This window comes from Osmia lignaria, chromosome 13, assembly GCF_051020975.1.
Source record: "Osmia lignaria lignaria isolate PbOS001 chromosome 13, iyOsmLign1, whole genome shotgun sequence".
Taxonomy (NCBI): domain Eukaryota; kingdom Metazoa; phylum Arthropoda; class Insecta; order Hymenoptera; family Megachilidae; genus Osmia; species Osmia lignaria.
Genome location: NC_135044.1, coordinates 2181043 through 2196191, shown reverse-complemented (window position 1 = coordinate 2196191; position 15149 = coordinate 2181043). Strand labels below are relative to the sequence as shown.

The 15149-nt window shown below is 34.1% G+C and overlaps 2 protein-coding genes across 7 annotated transcripts in view; one reads left to right on the top strand and one right to left on the bottom strand.

The window, feature by feature from the left end:
• Mp (collagen XV/XVIII-type protein multiplexin) overlaps window positions 1-8272 on the top strand; it is a 181324-nt gene extending 173052 nt beyond the window's left edge. For 2 of the 5 annotated variants that reach the window (XM_076691758.1, XM_034319120.2), the window contains 13 exons: window positions 899-928; window positions 1213-1582; window positions 2063-2463; window positions 3026-3130; window positions 4255-4510; window positions 4709-4783; window positions 5009-5103; window positions 5178-5270; window positions 5460-5582; window positions 5677-5691; window positions 6067-6261; window positions 6332-6447; window positions 6579-8272. In XM_076691758.1, the coding sequence (XP_076547873.1) occupies window positions 899-928; window positions 1213-1582; window positions 2063-2463; window positions 3026-3130; window positions 4255-4510; window positions 4709-4783; window positions 5009-5103; window positions 5178-5270; window positions 5460-5582; window positions 5677-5691; window positions 6067-6261; window positions 6332-6447; window positions 6579-6873 (2169 nt within the window). In that variant the 3' untranslated portion in view covers window positions 6874-8272. The remainder of the gene's footprint in view (window positions 1-898; window positions 929-1212; window positions 1583-2062; window positions 2464-3025; window positions 3131-4254; window positions 4511-4708; window positions 4784-5008; window positions 5104-5177; window positions 5271-5459; window positions 5583-5676; window positions 5692-6066; window positions 6262-6331; window positions 6448-6578) is intronic. The other 3 variants (XM_034319124.2, XM_076691757.1, XM_034319125.2) reach the window with 3 other exon arrangements.
• A 143-nt stretch (window positions 8273-8415) lies between these two features.
• Hpr1 (THO complex 1-like protein Hpr1) lies at window positions 8416-11269 on the bottom strand. Of its 2 annotated transcripts, none has more exons than XM_034319390.2 (8): window positions 11109-11269; window positions 10319-11011; window positions 9990-10237; window positions 9445-9744; window positions 9220-9369; window positions 9008-9155; window positions 8693-8926; window positions 8416-8619 (listed from the first exon to the last, which is right to left on the bottom strand). In XM_034319390.2, exons 1-8 carry the CDS (start codon window positions 11142-11144, stop codon window positions 8464-8466), a joined length of 1965 nt encoding a protein of 654 aa, XP_034175281.1. In that variant the 5' UTR covers window positions 11145-11269; the 3' UTR covers window positions 8416-8463. The 2 variants fall into 2 exon arrangements, with proteins under 2 accessions (XP_034175281.1, XP_034175280.1); XM_034319389.2 differs by having other exon boundaries at window positions 8418-8619; window positions 8693-8929.
• Window positions 11270-15149: the final 3880 nt, after the last annotated feature.

Genomic DNA, 15149 nt, shown 5'->3' with positions numbered 1-15149 from the left:
TGAATAAATGAACGTCTATCGGGTGGAACGATTTGAAACATTCATTGACCGAATTAAATGCGCAAAGTGCGCTATTGATCCGCACTTTCGGTAACAGTATCAGTTTTAAAGGATCCGACCCCGCTTTTCCCGTTCACTCTGTGCTTTTTTTTTCCACCGCAATTCCACACCAATTTTAAACTTCCTGCAAATCCTCGAACGTCGATTAATTTTTAACCGTACGATGTTCGTTTCGGACAAACGGCTACAGCCGTTTAATCAACGCCCACCGATGCGGTTCTATCTGTCGCCAATATAATGATTCATACCGTCCTTCTGTATAATAAATTCAATTATAAAATTTTGGAAGTTTGGAATATTGGTGTCTTCGAATTTTATAATTTGGGAATTTTTAAATATTAGAATTTTAGAACTTTAGAATCCTAGAATTTAGAGGGACCAGATCACATTTTTGGGGGTACAGGCCCACCATGGCCCCCGTTTAATTTCTGCAATGTTGCAATGAGAAATATAGCAACCATAATTGCCCATAGTGGCGAAAGTATGAAAAGTCATAGCACCATAGTATCTTGCACACCCTGTACATTGTGTAAGTACCTGTTGTAACCCATTCAACGAGTTCTCCAATCATTCAATAATTTTAACAGAATGGTCTCTGTTAGTTGTTTGCTTCTCAAACAACTCGTAGTAGACAAACTGAGAATAGGGTAATAGTTCAATTGAACCTTTGAGAGTGTGCTCGTTGAACGTAGAGAATTGTTTGAACGGCGATTGTTCGACAGCAATCATTAGACGATACAAACAGGCAGGTGGCATGTCGGGTCGAACGACTGCTTTTACCTTTACGACCTTATACCAATGATTAAACAGAGAAATTTCGACTATTATGCGCATGCAGCCCAGTTGGAAACCCCGTGGCATTTATAGGGTGAGTAATCGTTCCATATTTAGAGCACATTCGACACAGAAGCTCCGTTCACCGTTTACATTGTTTTAGAATCATTCTATTTTACTTAGTGGTTAATAAAATTTTGTACAAAACCATTTGTGAATTTAATAATTTCATTTATTCTAGAAATATGGAGCCTTGTATGTATTATTTATCATTAATAAATCTGACAATCCTAAAGTTTATAATTCTATAAATTACCATATTCTTTGCTAAAAGTATTATTGAAAAAAAAAAAAAGATTTCGGTTTTTAAAATTTCAGACGGATAGTATTACGTTGAGACCAGGGCTGCCAGGCCAGAGAGGTGAAGCAGGCACTCCAGGAAGTCCAGGACCAAAGGGGGAATCAGGAGTTGCTGGTGCCAAAGGTAACAAAGGCGAACCAGGGCACAAAGGATTGAAAGGTGATCATGGAAAAGAAGGACCGAGAGGAATTCAAGGATTCAAGGGTGAACCTGGCGCTCCTGGAACACCAGGACTTCCTGGTGCGCCAGGTGAAAATGGAAGGCCAGCTGAGAAAGGTGATAAGGGAGACACAGGGCCAGAAGGAAAACCTGGTCCTCCTGGAGCACCTGGCCCGCCAGGTCTAACTGGAGTTAGTGGTCCTGGAGGTGTAAATGTTGGAGAAGCGGGTGAGATATGAAAAATAAAATTTATTATGTTACATGACCTTCTGCTATTACTATACAGTAATGAGCATGGTAATCGATTTTATTAATATTAATATTGTCAAAGTTAACTTGATTTTTGCAAATTTAATTTCCATTTTATATCTAGGAGATTCATTTAATGAATATTGCAAAATGACTAATCATTATTATTTTTCAAGTCATTGCATTTTATTTATAAAATTACATTTAATAAATCGTCACATTTCAAATTACAAATATTGTACTAATAATGTTTTCTCATTATTGATTCATCGATATTTCAATCCATCGATGAATTCGCATTATTAATCAATGTTATTATTATTGTTACAATCCGTAATATGTTTATAAGAGAACTGCAGTGTTTGATCAATCGATTGTTCGATTTGCGTTTTCACAATAATTAATTTCCGCTTTTGTATATCAGTAAGATTGTGTTGTTTAATTTGTTCGATTAATTAGTGTTAAGAGCAAAAGGTGACAAAGGGGAAGCTGGCGCCCGTGGGTTCAAAGGGGATAAGGGCACCAAAGGCGAGAAAGGAGATAAAGGTGACTCTGGTCCATCCGGAATTCCCGGTGTGAATGGTATTCAAGGACCTCAAGGCAACAAAGGCGAGCCAGGCAAGGATGGAGTTCCTGGAGGATCGGGAAGCGTTGGAGCAAAGGGCGAAAAAGGTGAGAGAGGTCCACCAGGAGCCACAGCCATAGCAAGCTCGGGCGATTACATCACTGTCAAGGGTGAAAAGGGCGCTGAAGGGAAGAGAGGTAGAAGAGGACGTCCTGGAGAACCGGGACACCCGGGACCTGTAGGACCACCTGGGAAGCCTGGAGTTATGGGCGAAATTGGATTACCAGGATGGGTGGTAAGAGAACAATTTATTTTTCTATCGATCAATTTTTCCGCTATACTACTATTGAATTTTCATTTTAGATAGAGAAAAAAAATTCAAAGAATTATTATTTTACTATTATTGTTTATTTAAATAAAGATTGTATACCTAAGGTTAAACAAAATGGTGTTTTGCTATTATAAAGTATTTAATAATTATACTTTTACATGTATAAATTTCATAATTCTAAAATCATAATAATCTTTTTTCAATGCTGAGTACAGAATAGTATGAAAGTAAGTATTAGGTGATGTATTCGCTCAATAATATTAAAATAATTTTTCAAAATGTACGTAATTTAGATATTAATCAAATAATTAATTAGTTACTTCAAAATCATATTAATCAACTAATTACTACGAATGACAGCGTAAGGGGTGATAATTAGATTAGAAAATTAGAAATCAAAGTAATCGAACGAATGTATGCTAGATTGACCTGCACGCGAGTTTAATTAAAGGGTTAATGAACGTGGAATATTCATGAACGGAAAGGTAGGACGCGAACTCTGTATATCGGTAACTATTTCTAACAGGGTCGTCCTGGAACTCCTGGACTTCCTGGACCTGTTGGACCGGTAGGACCCAAGGGAGAAAAAGGAGAACCCGGTACACCGAGCCCTTACGGAGTTTCCGTTGGTGTAAGTACAATTTACAGTTTCTCGTCAAAATCTAGAACTGCGAACGTCCAATAGTGATGCTCTTGGGGAACACGTTACGTTCAAACTAACGTCATACTTGTTTTCACGTAATCTGTCGAATACAATTTATTTATACTATCCATCCACAGTTTCTGGACATTTACGAAATTTCATATAAACTTGATGAAACTTGTGGAATCGTTAACTCGTTGAATAACCAAACCAATTTTGTACCTTGCCCATGATTCTTCATACTTATTTTTTGATTTAGTATTAATTTAAAGTTTTAAGAAGCTTCATTTATTTACTTGTATTATGTTTTCTCTCGGTTGGCGGACCATGGAGAAAGCCCCAGTTTCAATTTAATTTTGTATTTCATATTATTTTCAATAAACACCAATGGATACTTAGGACGACCTAATGGAAGTTTAAGATTGAAATTAATGCTCGGTAAAGAATAGTAATATCAGAAAAATGTTTGATCCTATCTAGGCACTGGCAGATGAAAAATGAAGATGTATACGATGATCTATAATTCCCATGGCAAACTTTTGAACATTATTGAAGATGACGTTACGTGTAAAAAATTTGACGCAAACAAGAGTTCTGTTAGAGGATGAAATTAAAGTAAAAAAAATTTAACAGACAGGGATATTTTTGGCCGAAACGACCACAGGAAGAAGCTCGCAGAACTTATAACCGTGATCGTAGATCACCACGTACAACATCCTGTACACTGAACAAGGTGTAAAACTCGAGGAATGACAGGAATTAATGCAAGTGTGCGCTCGACGCTTGCCTCTCTTTTTATTCTTTTTTATTTTTCTCGGCTACCGAAGCCGCGACTCAATTTATTCGACGCCCCGAACAGAAACTCGTCGAAAATTTCCTCGACATCCTTGACAACTGACAAGTACGACCGAATGCGCGTGGCAGAGCTTAATTCACTACAGTTTGGTTTAAAAGCCATGCAAATATAAGGCAAATTTGATGCATTTATATTATTTTCCAGCAAGGAATACGTTTCGAGTTTTATAACAATTTGTATTAGACGAATATTTTCGTTCTACATAGAGAATTCAATTGAATTAAAAACTTCTATTTGATTATTGAACGATGTACAGGTAAAAGGTGACAAAGGGGACGATGGTTTCCCTGGAATTTCTGGACAACCTGGTAGAGATGGTCAAAGAGGACCTCCAGGACCTCCTGGACCACCTGGACCACCGTCGCAAGGGAACTACATTCCAGTACCTGGACCCCCAGGACCTCCTGGACCACCAGGACCACCTGGGCTATCTTTGATTGGACAGAAAGGAGAGCCCGGAATTGGTAGAAGTCATATCTTTGGTGAAAGAGATTATTACGGTGTTAGACAAGGTAAATTATTAATTTATATATAATTAAACACGAGGAACTGTACATAATAGAACTCCATTTATTGCGATAAAAGTTTACTACGTAATTAATTAGATTTAATAATAATTATTATTTTAATTGAATATGAATACAGAGCAGTAGATTTTTATATTAAATTGTATGTAAAAATAAAACATTCTTTATTCCTTGTATCACAAGGAGCCAGAACTAGCCTGGATGAATTGAAGGCCCTTCATGAACTGAAACAACTGAAAGAACTAAAGGAACACTTAGGTAATGCTGAAAATTAAATATTGTATAGTTATTTTAAAAAACAAATTACTTTACTGACATAATTTAAATTTTATCTAATTTCTTCTTTTTCTTTTTTTTTAAGAAAAGCATTATAACAAGTTTTAATATATTCATAAAAACACCGTCGTTATTTATATGACACAACTATTTAAATTCTCTAGTACGTACTTAATATCTTTATTTTTTGACCGAAATGTTTTATAGGTGCTGCAACCGCTGCAACCAGAGGTCCATTAGAAAGTACAACAAAGATTGTACCAGGTGCAGTAACTTTCCAGAATACAGAAGCCATGACAAAGGTAAACTGTTTACGATATTAACAAGTTTAATCCCACACGAATTGCAATAACAGTTAAGTAATATTACCTTTCAGATGTCCGCTGTGAGTCCAGTTGGTACATTGGCTTATATCATTGACGAACAAGCGCTACTTGTTAGAGTGAACAATGGCTGGCAATACATTGCAGTTAGTATAAAATTCTATTTTCTATCGTGTTTCATATTTCTCTACGTATTTTCCTATTAACTATTTATAAGTATTTGGAAATTGGTTTCATCGAGGATCTTTAATATTTCTTCTTCCACATTTATTTAACAGATGGTAATGTTACGGCAGAGTCAATTTAATTCTAAATATTTATTTTGTGCTGTATAGTTAGGTACACTTTTGCCTATAACTACCCCAGCACCACCGACCACATCGCCGCCCCCAGCGAATCCACCCTTCGAGGCTTCCAACTTGATCAACCAGATACCCGTAAAAGCAGATGGTACAGGGGTGAGTAACTATCTTAATCCTGTAAAACGTTACTGATAAGAAGCGAACTAATGTATTACTTAATTCCAATGAAATTTTCCTTTTTGCTTCGAAGTGGTATCCACGAATGGTAAGTCATTGGTACATCACTTTTTCTGTAAAAAGCCAACGAAACACTGCTTCTTTTCAATCTTCCTGTTTCAAGATTAAAAAACTAGAATTCTCAGTTTCAGCTACATTTATTTTACCCATAACAAGGGTAGATGCAATTTTAATCATTCTGGAATTAGTAAAATCCTTCGATTTTAATTTGTGTATTTATTATTATAACTTTTAATATTTAACTGTAATATTAGAAAAATCTTTAATAGTCCTGAACAACCCCTTTTTAATTCAATTGAGTGAAATGCTTTCGGTTATTGATGGCAAATAACGCGCTCGATAACCGGTCGAAAATGTAACAATAAAGTTCAGTTTTTGACAAGAATGTAATTTCGATTTTCAGCTACGAATGGCAGCTCTGAATGAACCGTTTACGGGCGATATGCACGGTGTACGGGGGGCTGACTACGCCTGTTATCGACAAGCAAAACGAGCTGGCCTAAGGGGTACATTCCGCGCGTTCCTCAGCTCCAGGGTTCAAAATGTCGACAGTATTGTAAGACTCGGGGACCGTGATCTTCCTATCGTCAACATAAAGGTGATTTAGAATCTAAATTTCGGACATAATCATAAAAATTTTTCTTAAACATTCCTGTCCATGTTTACAGGGAGACGTTCTGTTTAACTCTTGGAAAGAAATGTTCAACGGGAACGGAGCATATTTCTCTCAAAATCCTCGAATCTACAGTTTCAATGGAAAGAACATCCTAACTGACTTTGCATGGTAAATTTCTGATATTTTAGTTAACGCTGAAGGAGCAAACTTCGTGACTAACAATAAGTTGAAGTATCTCAAGTGGCATTTGATTCTGACATGTAAATTTAATTTATAACTGTTTTCGTTCTTCATTTCAGGCCAGAAAAGGTAGCGTGGCACGGTTCCCATAAATTGGGAGATCGGGCAATGGACACCTACTGCGACGCTTGGCATTCGAGTAGCTCTGATCGTTACGGATTAGGATCGCCTTTAACAGGAGGACGCCTGTTAGAACAAGTTCGCTACTCCTGTGACAACAAGTTCGCTTTGCTCTGTATAGAGGTGACCAGCGAGACCACAAGGAGGAGGAGGAACGCCGAAGTTGAGGAAGAGGAGGATGAGATGTCGGAGAACGATTACAAGGAATACTTGGATGCTCTGATGGAGAATTAACTCATCTCATCCTGGCCCCTAATTATAACGTAAACAGCAGCAACAAACAAACAGTTTCGCTCGTTGTTGTGTAAATAGAAACCGAGATCATCATCTGTCTGATGGACGAGTGAAAAGCAATAAAAGGAAATTAAGCATCGTTCGAATCGATGATGAAACACACTATCAGACATTGATCATCGATGATCTCGTTTCTAAAAAGCGTAAAATCTGTATCTGTAATTCCAAAGGTTATAATCGCGAGTTATTAGCCAACGCTTTACACGAATTTTCGTTCTCTCTTTAAGAAATAAGACTGATCGTCTAAACATCGTTCATCAGTGTTTCATATCGATTGCCTGTGCTCTTGATCCATCGCTGTCGAGTGCCGGATTGATCGAACGTGTCGGAATCATTAGGAATTACCCTGCGTCACGATAAACGTCCAGTTCTTAAACCGTTACTGTGAAAAGAGATTCTTCGAAGCGTGGCCAAAATTGGTCGCACCCCGAGTCATAATTTAACTGTTAAGAAATAACGAAACAAAAATGTAGGAGAAAAGTAAAAAGAACGTAAACTAAACGGGCTGCCGTAACGACCTAAATAAAAAGTCGGGGTTCGTATCCGCGATCAAATTGCATTTACACTTTAGCCAATACATATGGGTGTGTATGTTAGATGTAAGAAACCAGTCGATTAAGAAGGATTCCACAAAAGACCATTATTGAGTTTCTCCGTAATTCGGAATCCAGATTTATGCTCCTTGTATCGTTCGTGATCGATGCATCAGTATGATACGAATTGTACAATGAATAAAGTTGCAGCTCGCAAAGGGATAAATTGCAAGTAAAGTCGTTATAAATAAATTGGCCTAACAGGTGTGTACAATTGAAGAAATTGTCAGAACCACTCAACGGTACAGTATATACTCTATTGTGGAATTAACATGTTCGAACCCACTTGGGTAAAAATTTATCACATTGAAGGAGAATTGTTCTTTAAGAAATCCTAAAGTCGTTCAGGAATTTAAGTCTTACGATACGTGAAGTTTATAATGGTCCATTGTTAAGAGCTGCCGCTATCTTAAATCATAATTGGTATCTGCTTTTACATCGAGCATAAATCCAGTCTAAGTCAGTGTCTATAATTCAAAGATACGATATATTACTAACGTTAAATCAATTCATTATGATTAAGTAGAAAGATCGTCGGTCTATACTTTTAAGTTTGTCAGCACGCTTGTTGGCGAATACGTATTTTGTATCGGAGAATGAATATCCCCCTCGATGCCGTACGTAGATCTTGACGTAACGTTATAAAATCAACTATCCTTCAGTATAATTTGCACCGAGGACCGTTTCATTTCAAAATTTTGTATTATTTGTACACTTTATTATTGTCTTTCTAAATAAATGGCGAAAACTATATCTACTGGACTTTCAATACCTTGTATCATTTAATTATTTTTAGGAATGGTTAAAATTCAGGATTCTGAGAATGGTTGTAATTTAATAAAAAGAGTATCCTTAAAAAAATTGTAAAAATTTAATTCACATAAACTGTACAATTTTTTAGAGTACATATCTTTACACATACTTTTCGAAATGATAATTAAGATTTTAAAACAGCCAATGCTTCTGTGAATTTTAAACCTTCTAAAATATAAGCTAAATTCTCCATAGACGCATCTACATCTTCCTCTGCCCAAATCTCTAACATATTTTTGCACTGTTCGTATGGTGTTGGTTTGCTTTGGAAGAATGTAATCTGGAAGTAAGTATATAAATTTATTCGTAATTTTTCTTTATAATATATTCAATTTTCTTTATTGTATACTTACCTCTTCACTTGTATAACCAAGCTTCGTTGCTAATTTCTTCCAATCGCCTTTGAGAATTTCGGATAACTTTGCCACCATTTCAGGAGTAACTTTCGTTAATTTTCGCGATTTTGTATCAGTATTTTCAGATTCAACTTGTTCACTTTCCTGCTTTAGAACGTCTTCAGAGAATTCCTGATCGGTTGCTTCTGACGGCGGTGTTTCTTCCGTTTCTAACTTTATATCTGATTGCGTCTGCTTTAATAATAATAAATAATGTATTTCAACAATTGCATAAAAACAATACAACTATCAAAACGGAAATAATATACTTACTGGACGATCTTTGGCAATTTTTTTAATCATCGTTTCAAGATATTCCGGAAGTTTATTAATAGGATAATTTCCGTGAACAAAAAAGTGAGGGCTGCGTCTAGCTAATAATCTTAATGCCCTCCAACCGAAATTTCCATCATTTACTTTCCTATAACGTAATAATTTAATTAAACCATTTATTTTGTAATAGTAAATAAAAAGAATATACTCACTTATACTCGTCATCTACCATTGCGCTGGGATCTAATTGCATAATAGCTTCCTCGAAATATGTCTCTAAAGATGGAAGGAAATCTCTATCTTTAGATTTACATGCTTCCAAATTATTAGGACACAAATTCCACAGTTTTGTGAGTTCTGGACTATGAAACAATTAAATTTAATTAAATATATAATAAAATGTTAAATATTTTAAACTGTAAAAGTTGCATGCTTACTTTCCCATATGATATTTTCCTACTGTTTGAGCATCTCTAATAACATCCCCGATTCTTTGCCTCGGTCTTTTTGGTTTTCTTACGTCTTCTATATCACTACTAGAATCTGGAGCTGGCTTTTTAAATGGTGGACAACCTTCATTCTTCCACGCATTCCAATGTTCCTCACGTTTCAATATGTTTTTAACAGTTTCCGCAAATGCCGGGCCATCAGGAGGCGTTTCTGTCAGCAAGGCGTACACTTGTTCCGTGGTTGCTTTTACCCAATCTACTTGGTCAGGCTTCAGTTCATGTGTTTCACTTAAAAATGACAAAATTTATTGAGACTCTGTTTTGAAAATAGTTCAAAACACTATTTAAGGAAAGCAGACCTTGTCTCATAGCCACTGGCAAGGAAGCTTTGGAAAACAAACATCGTTTTATAGCTTTCAAAATCGTTTTACTAATATTTCATAAGAAATGTGCAATTCTATCAAGAGGAATTGTGAATTCAAATGTAATGTAATCCAAGTACAAAAGGAGTGTGTACAAATTCAGATACTTACGCTTTAAATTTTACAGTGCTATTAAGATACTGGAAAAGAATGAGAAATTGCAGCAATACATATCGTCTAAAATTGGAATCTGATAACTGTAATTCCAGCAATTTCTGATTTGTTAGATATTTTGCAAAATAAGGAGTTTCTTTATGAGATCCTTCCATTGAAGTATCAAGTTTGACAGATGTTGCTGGGTAAGAACGTTGTTCTTCCAATTTGAAAGATGAAAATGCTGATAGCACACTTGAAGCATGCTAGAAAAACATGAATGGAAAAATATAAAATTTCTTTACAACATATAATTTTATGGTTCCAATAATGTAGCTGAAACTTACTGCTGAAAATACTTTCCAATACATTTTCATATAACATTGATTTGGATTTCTAAAGAAATCTTGCAGTGCCCAAAATTTTCTATATAAATTATAATCAATTGGCACTTTACTTTCTGATTTATCTTCATCTTTAGTTACTTGCTCTAAATCATCTCCTTCTGATTTTTCAGAGCCAAATTCTGTGTAATTTTCCAAATTAAATTCACTAACAATATTAAGACCAGATCTCTCAGAGAAGGGGAAAAACTTGGCTAAGAATAATAAAATCCTTCCACAAAACACAGTTTGCTGAGATCTACTTAGCCTTCTAAGCAAATCATTACACATTCTTAATAAATTATTTTTACAAGCACTGAAGAATAAATCTTCCTTCCATACGACAACATTATTTTCAACAAAAGTAAAGAGTTGTTCGCATCTATCCAATGTCATGGAATCAAAAATATCACCAAGTAACATTACTGGCATACTTGCAGTTGCTAAATCTTTTTTGCATAATTCAATACAAAATGTGATATAAGTTTCAAGTAACTGTACATTGCTTGATGCATTTTCAGATAATATTACAAGAAGAGTGTCCCTTAATGCTTGATCAATAGCAGCTTTCCTATCACCTTCATTTGCGCATCGCTCAGTACACTTCTTTTGAAACGTTTGTACATCTGACACTTTAAAACACTGTTGTAAATAATCCTAAAATACAAAATAAAATATCATTAATAACATAAACCGTATAACCTCGAAATTACAATCAATTATATGTGATTATATCGTTTCCCATAACTCTTACACTATATTCCTTCCTCAGTACTTCGAACGTCGCCATCGTGTAAAACAAATTGAAACTTGTCTTTTATTAAGCAAATAATCCTGTTCTACTACATATCAACACATATCAACACTGTCTACAGACAGTAACTACAGATGTAGAAGATGATAGAAGACTGGACATGCTTTTGTTTTCGAGGACTCGACACTCAGGGGGTCTCTGACATCCCGGATGCCATAATGTCGAAATGCAAACTCAGATAAGAAATCAGTTTAGGTATATTCTTATACTTCCATCTTTCAATGTTTTATACTCTTCTTAGGTCTTTCACTATTATAAGTCATATCCATCACTATCTCGCAATTACTATTTCGCGATTTGTTTGGTTTTTAGGTCTTATATTTTCCTATTTCCGATTAAATCCATCGCTATCGTGCATTCATTGATCCGCGATTTTTTGTTTATCTATGTCTTATATTTCGATAAATCCGGTCGTATCTATCACTACCTTAATTCCATATGTTAAAATATGTTTTACCCCTATTTTCGGGCCTCGGCTCAACCTTCCCAGTTATTTATTATTTTTTTGTCACAAGGCCTTTATCACTGCATCCCTTACATGTCTGCATCCTTAGCATCTCTGCATCCCTTATATCACTACATTCCCTATATTCCTGCATCTCGTATATGCCGGCATTCCTTATACCTCGGCATCCCTTACATCTCTGTATCCTTTACACTTCTGAATTCCCCGTGGATCTCTTGTATTCTTTCAACCCTCATAATAAATATATTATAAATAATATACTTACGGCCACCGGTTCGAGTAAAGGTAAGTAAAGGTAAGTAAAGTCTCGTGAAAAATAATTTTAAATTTAAATTTTTGCGAAATTTAGTTCCTCTTTTTACTGCCAGAGGGCGCTGATTCGAGGTCGAGATTTTAGTTCACATTTTTGCCGCTAGAGGGCCAAAATCTCTGCCTGGTTTAGTTCCTTTTTCAAAAACCAGATGGCGCTGATTCGAGGTCGAGATTTTAGTTCACATTTTTGCAGATAGAGGGCCAAAATCTCTGCTGGATTTAGTTCCTTTTTCAAAAACCAGATGGCGCTGATTCGAGGTCGAAATTTTAGTTCACATTTTTGCCGATAGAGGGCTAAAATCTCTGCTTGATTTAGTTCCTTTTTCAAAAACCAGATGGCGCTGATTCGAGGTCGAGATTTTAGTTCACATTTTTGCCTCTAGAGGGCGCTATTTTTTCGAAAATTTCGAAAGATCTAAGCAAAAAAAAGGAATTAAATTTGTAACGATTTCTTACTGGAAAAGAGCTTATACATATAAGGGATATAAGGGATGCAGGAATACAAAGGATTCGAGGATACAGTGAGTGGGAGTAGTCCCTGCAAGTTCAATGAAAAGAATGAAGAAAATAAATAGCTGCAAAGGGAAGCCCTGGTCCATAAAGAGTAGGAAAAGGATAAACAATAACTGGGAAGGGTGGTCCCCGCAAAGCCTATAAAGAGAAATAAAATAAATAATTAGGAAGCATGGATTTGTCCCATAAAGGAGAATAAAATAATTAATAACTGAAAAGAGTGGATTTTAGTCCATAAGGAAGGATAAAATAATAAATGACTGGAGAAAGTGAGGGGGGCTCATAAGGAAGGATAAAATAATGAATAAAAGGAATGGTTGGCCGAGGCTTAGAAGAGAGATAAAATCATAAATGTTATTTCTTTTTGATGAGCTTGTTAATAAGCGGAAAAAATAAATAAAGTAAATTAAATAAGTAATTAAATAGTACTAATAATAATAATAAATAAACTCCGAAGGGAAAGTAGAAGTATATGTATGTTTGATAGGTTGATCCGCACCCCTCGGCGGTCGCTATAAGACTGAGGAGGTCCCAATAAGGAGGTTCTCTTATTGGGAAGAAATTACTGTATATTCTAAGTTGTGTAGTAGATTTGAAAATAGAACACTGCCAATATATGCTTTTATTTACGTACAAGGTATAAACAAGATTAAAAAAATGTATACTTTGGATATTTTATTAAAATATACATTTCATCCAAAATACAAAAGGAAAAGATATATATACAATTGTGTTTCGAAAGTCCTGCGCAATAATGATAATAACAACGGTTACATTATTATAATAATAGTAGTATTAATAATAATAGTAATGATAATAAGAAGAATAATAAAGTAATTGTGGTGTCTTAACGCATTTGCATTTTGTTTTTTAGACTTTCGCACGTAGCTTGGTAATAATTTTTTGAAGATACATGATTACGTTCTTGAACAAACGATTTTTTTTCATTATCAATATATATTGGAGTTGCTTCCAATTTCTTTAAATGCCTTTTTTATTCGCATTGATAAATATTAGTAAAATATCTTGCTATTGGGTATAATAAGAATTTATTATTGCCGAGTTCAGTATACAATATACTTATAAACGTGGAATTCGATATCTCATCACTATATACTTTAACGAACTTCGATCGTTAAACTTCGTTTATACAATTCAAGAGAGCATCTATACCCGTAATTAATTATTAAATTTAATTAAAATTATCATTCGAAATCTGTTAATTGGAAAAGTATAATAAAAGTCACTGTACATGATATGTGTTAACTTAAATTCTGATTTTTCATCTTTTGTACTTTAATTTAATGATTAATATTGTCTTCTGCCACAATTAGACAGATAAAAATCCTTTAATGAATCTCACGAATGAGCAGCCAAATTTAATTGCACATAGTGATAAATGGTTGAAAGGAGCGTTTCCTTTTGTTTACATTAATGATAAACACAGATTCAATTTTCATTAATTACTTATACATGTAATATATATATGTATATAAAAAACACTAAAGCTTTTTTTTTTAAATACTTATTACTCACTGTGTTAGAAATTTTTCAAGTCAATCTGCTTATAAAATATTTATGCAAGATATAATGTATTAGAAAATGATTCTAATACGCGAAAAATATTTATAAATCTGAATAATTTAAAACTTCATTGGCGATATTTGTCTGAATAGTGATCTAATTATTAATTTATTTTTCGATTAATGAACGATTTATTTTATACCCTACACATATATTCATAAAATCTACTCCGCGACAATTTTTAGGTATTTTAATTAATGAGATTTTCTCTTAAAATGACGTGCAATATTATTTTTATTCCAAAATATGATGGGCATTAAATGTTTGTCCTTTTTTTCATTGACATCAACTCCAAGGCACTAATAAGGCCTTTATTCCCCTCAGATGTGACATTAAAAGAAGTTTAAAATGTAATAAAATAGTGGGAGATCCTCTCTATGTATTTTAATAACTTAATTTTTAAAACATATGTAAATACTAAAGAGATTTTTATAAAAGACGAGGTCTTATTAAAAACTTGTAACAAATGTTTAAAATAATATCAAGATTAACATTCTGGCATGATTAAATAATTTTAGATCAGCAGCATCATTCGGTAAATTTCATTTAATACTGTTGTAACATCTTACGAATGCATAATTACTTTTTCTTTTTTAATTAATGCACTCGTTTTCGTGTAAAAATCGAATGGCTGCTTCGTTAATATTATATCACGCAAAACATATAAATAATAATTATTTATTTTCACATCAGTGTTAACACCGTAAATAAAATTTTCAAAATCATGAAGGCAAAGTAATCAGACCGTGTTTCAAAACCGAAAACGGGTGATACTTTAAAAAATATTAAATATAACATCTCATTAGCAGAACAATAATATTTAAAAAGAAAAGCACATTTAATAGTAAAACAAATTTTTAAAAGGCATCTCCCACTATTTCTTCTCTTTTCACGATATGTGTGATCACAGTTGTGTGCAGAATAAAATAGAATAATAGAATAATATTAATAATACGAAATAATGATTCGTGCTATCAGCTATTAGATGTTTTTACAATAAAAGTAAATGTTATAAACTAAACGAAAAATTCGTGCGATAAATAAGTGTTTCTATACTTTACTAAAGCTTCGGCCATAACGAATACAAAATTAGTAAAGTATAGATC

Coding starts and splice junctions, on each gene's coding strand:
- Hpr1 (XM_034319389.2), bottom strand. CDS start 11,144: ATGGCGACGTTCGAAGTACTGAGGAAGGAATATAGT. Junction 9,745..9,989: donor AGCACTGTAAAATTTAAAGC/GTAAGTATCTGA, acceptor GTCATTTTTAAG/TGAAACACATGAACTGAAGC. Junction 9,156..9,219: donor ATGGTAGATGACGAGTATAA/GTGAGTATATTC, acceptor ATTACGTTATAG/GAAAGTAAATGATGGAAATT.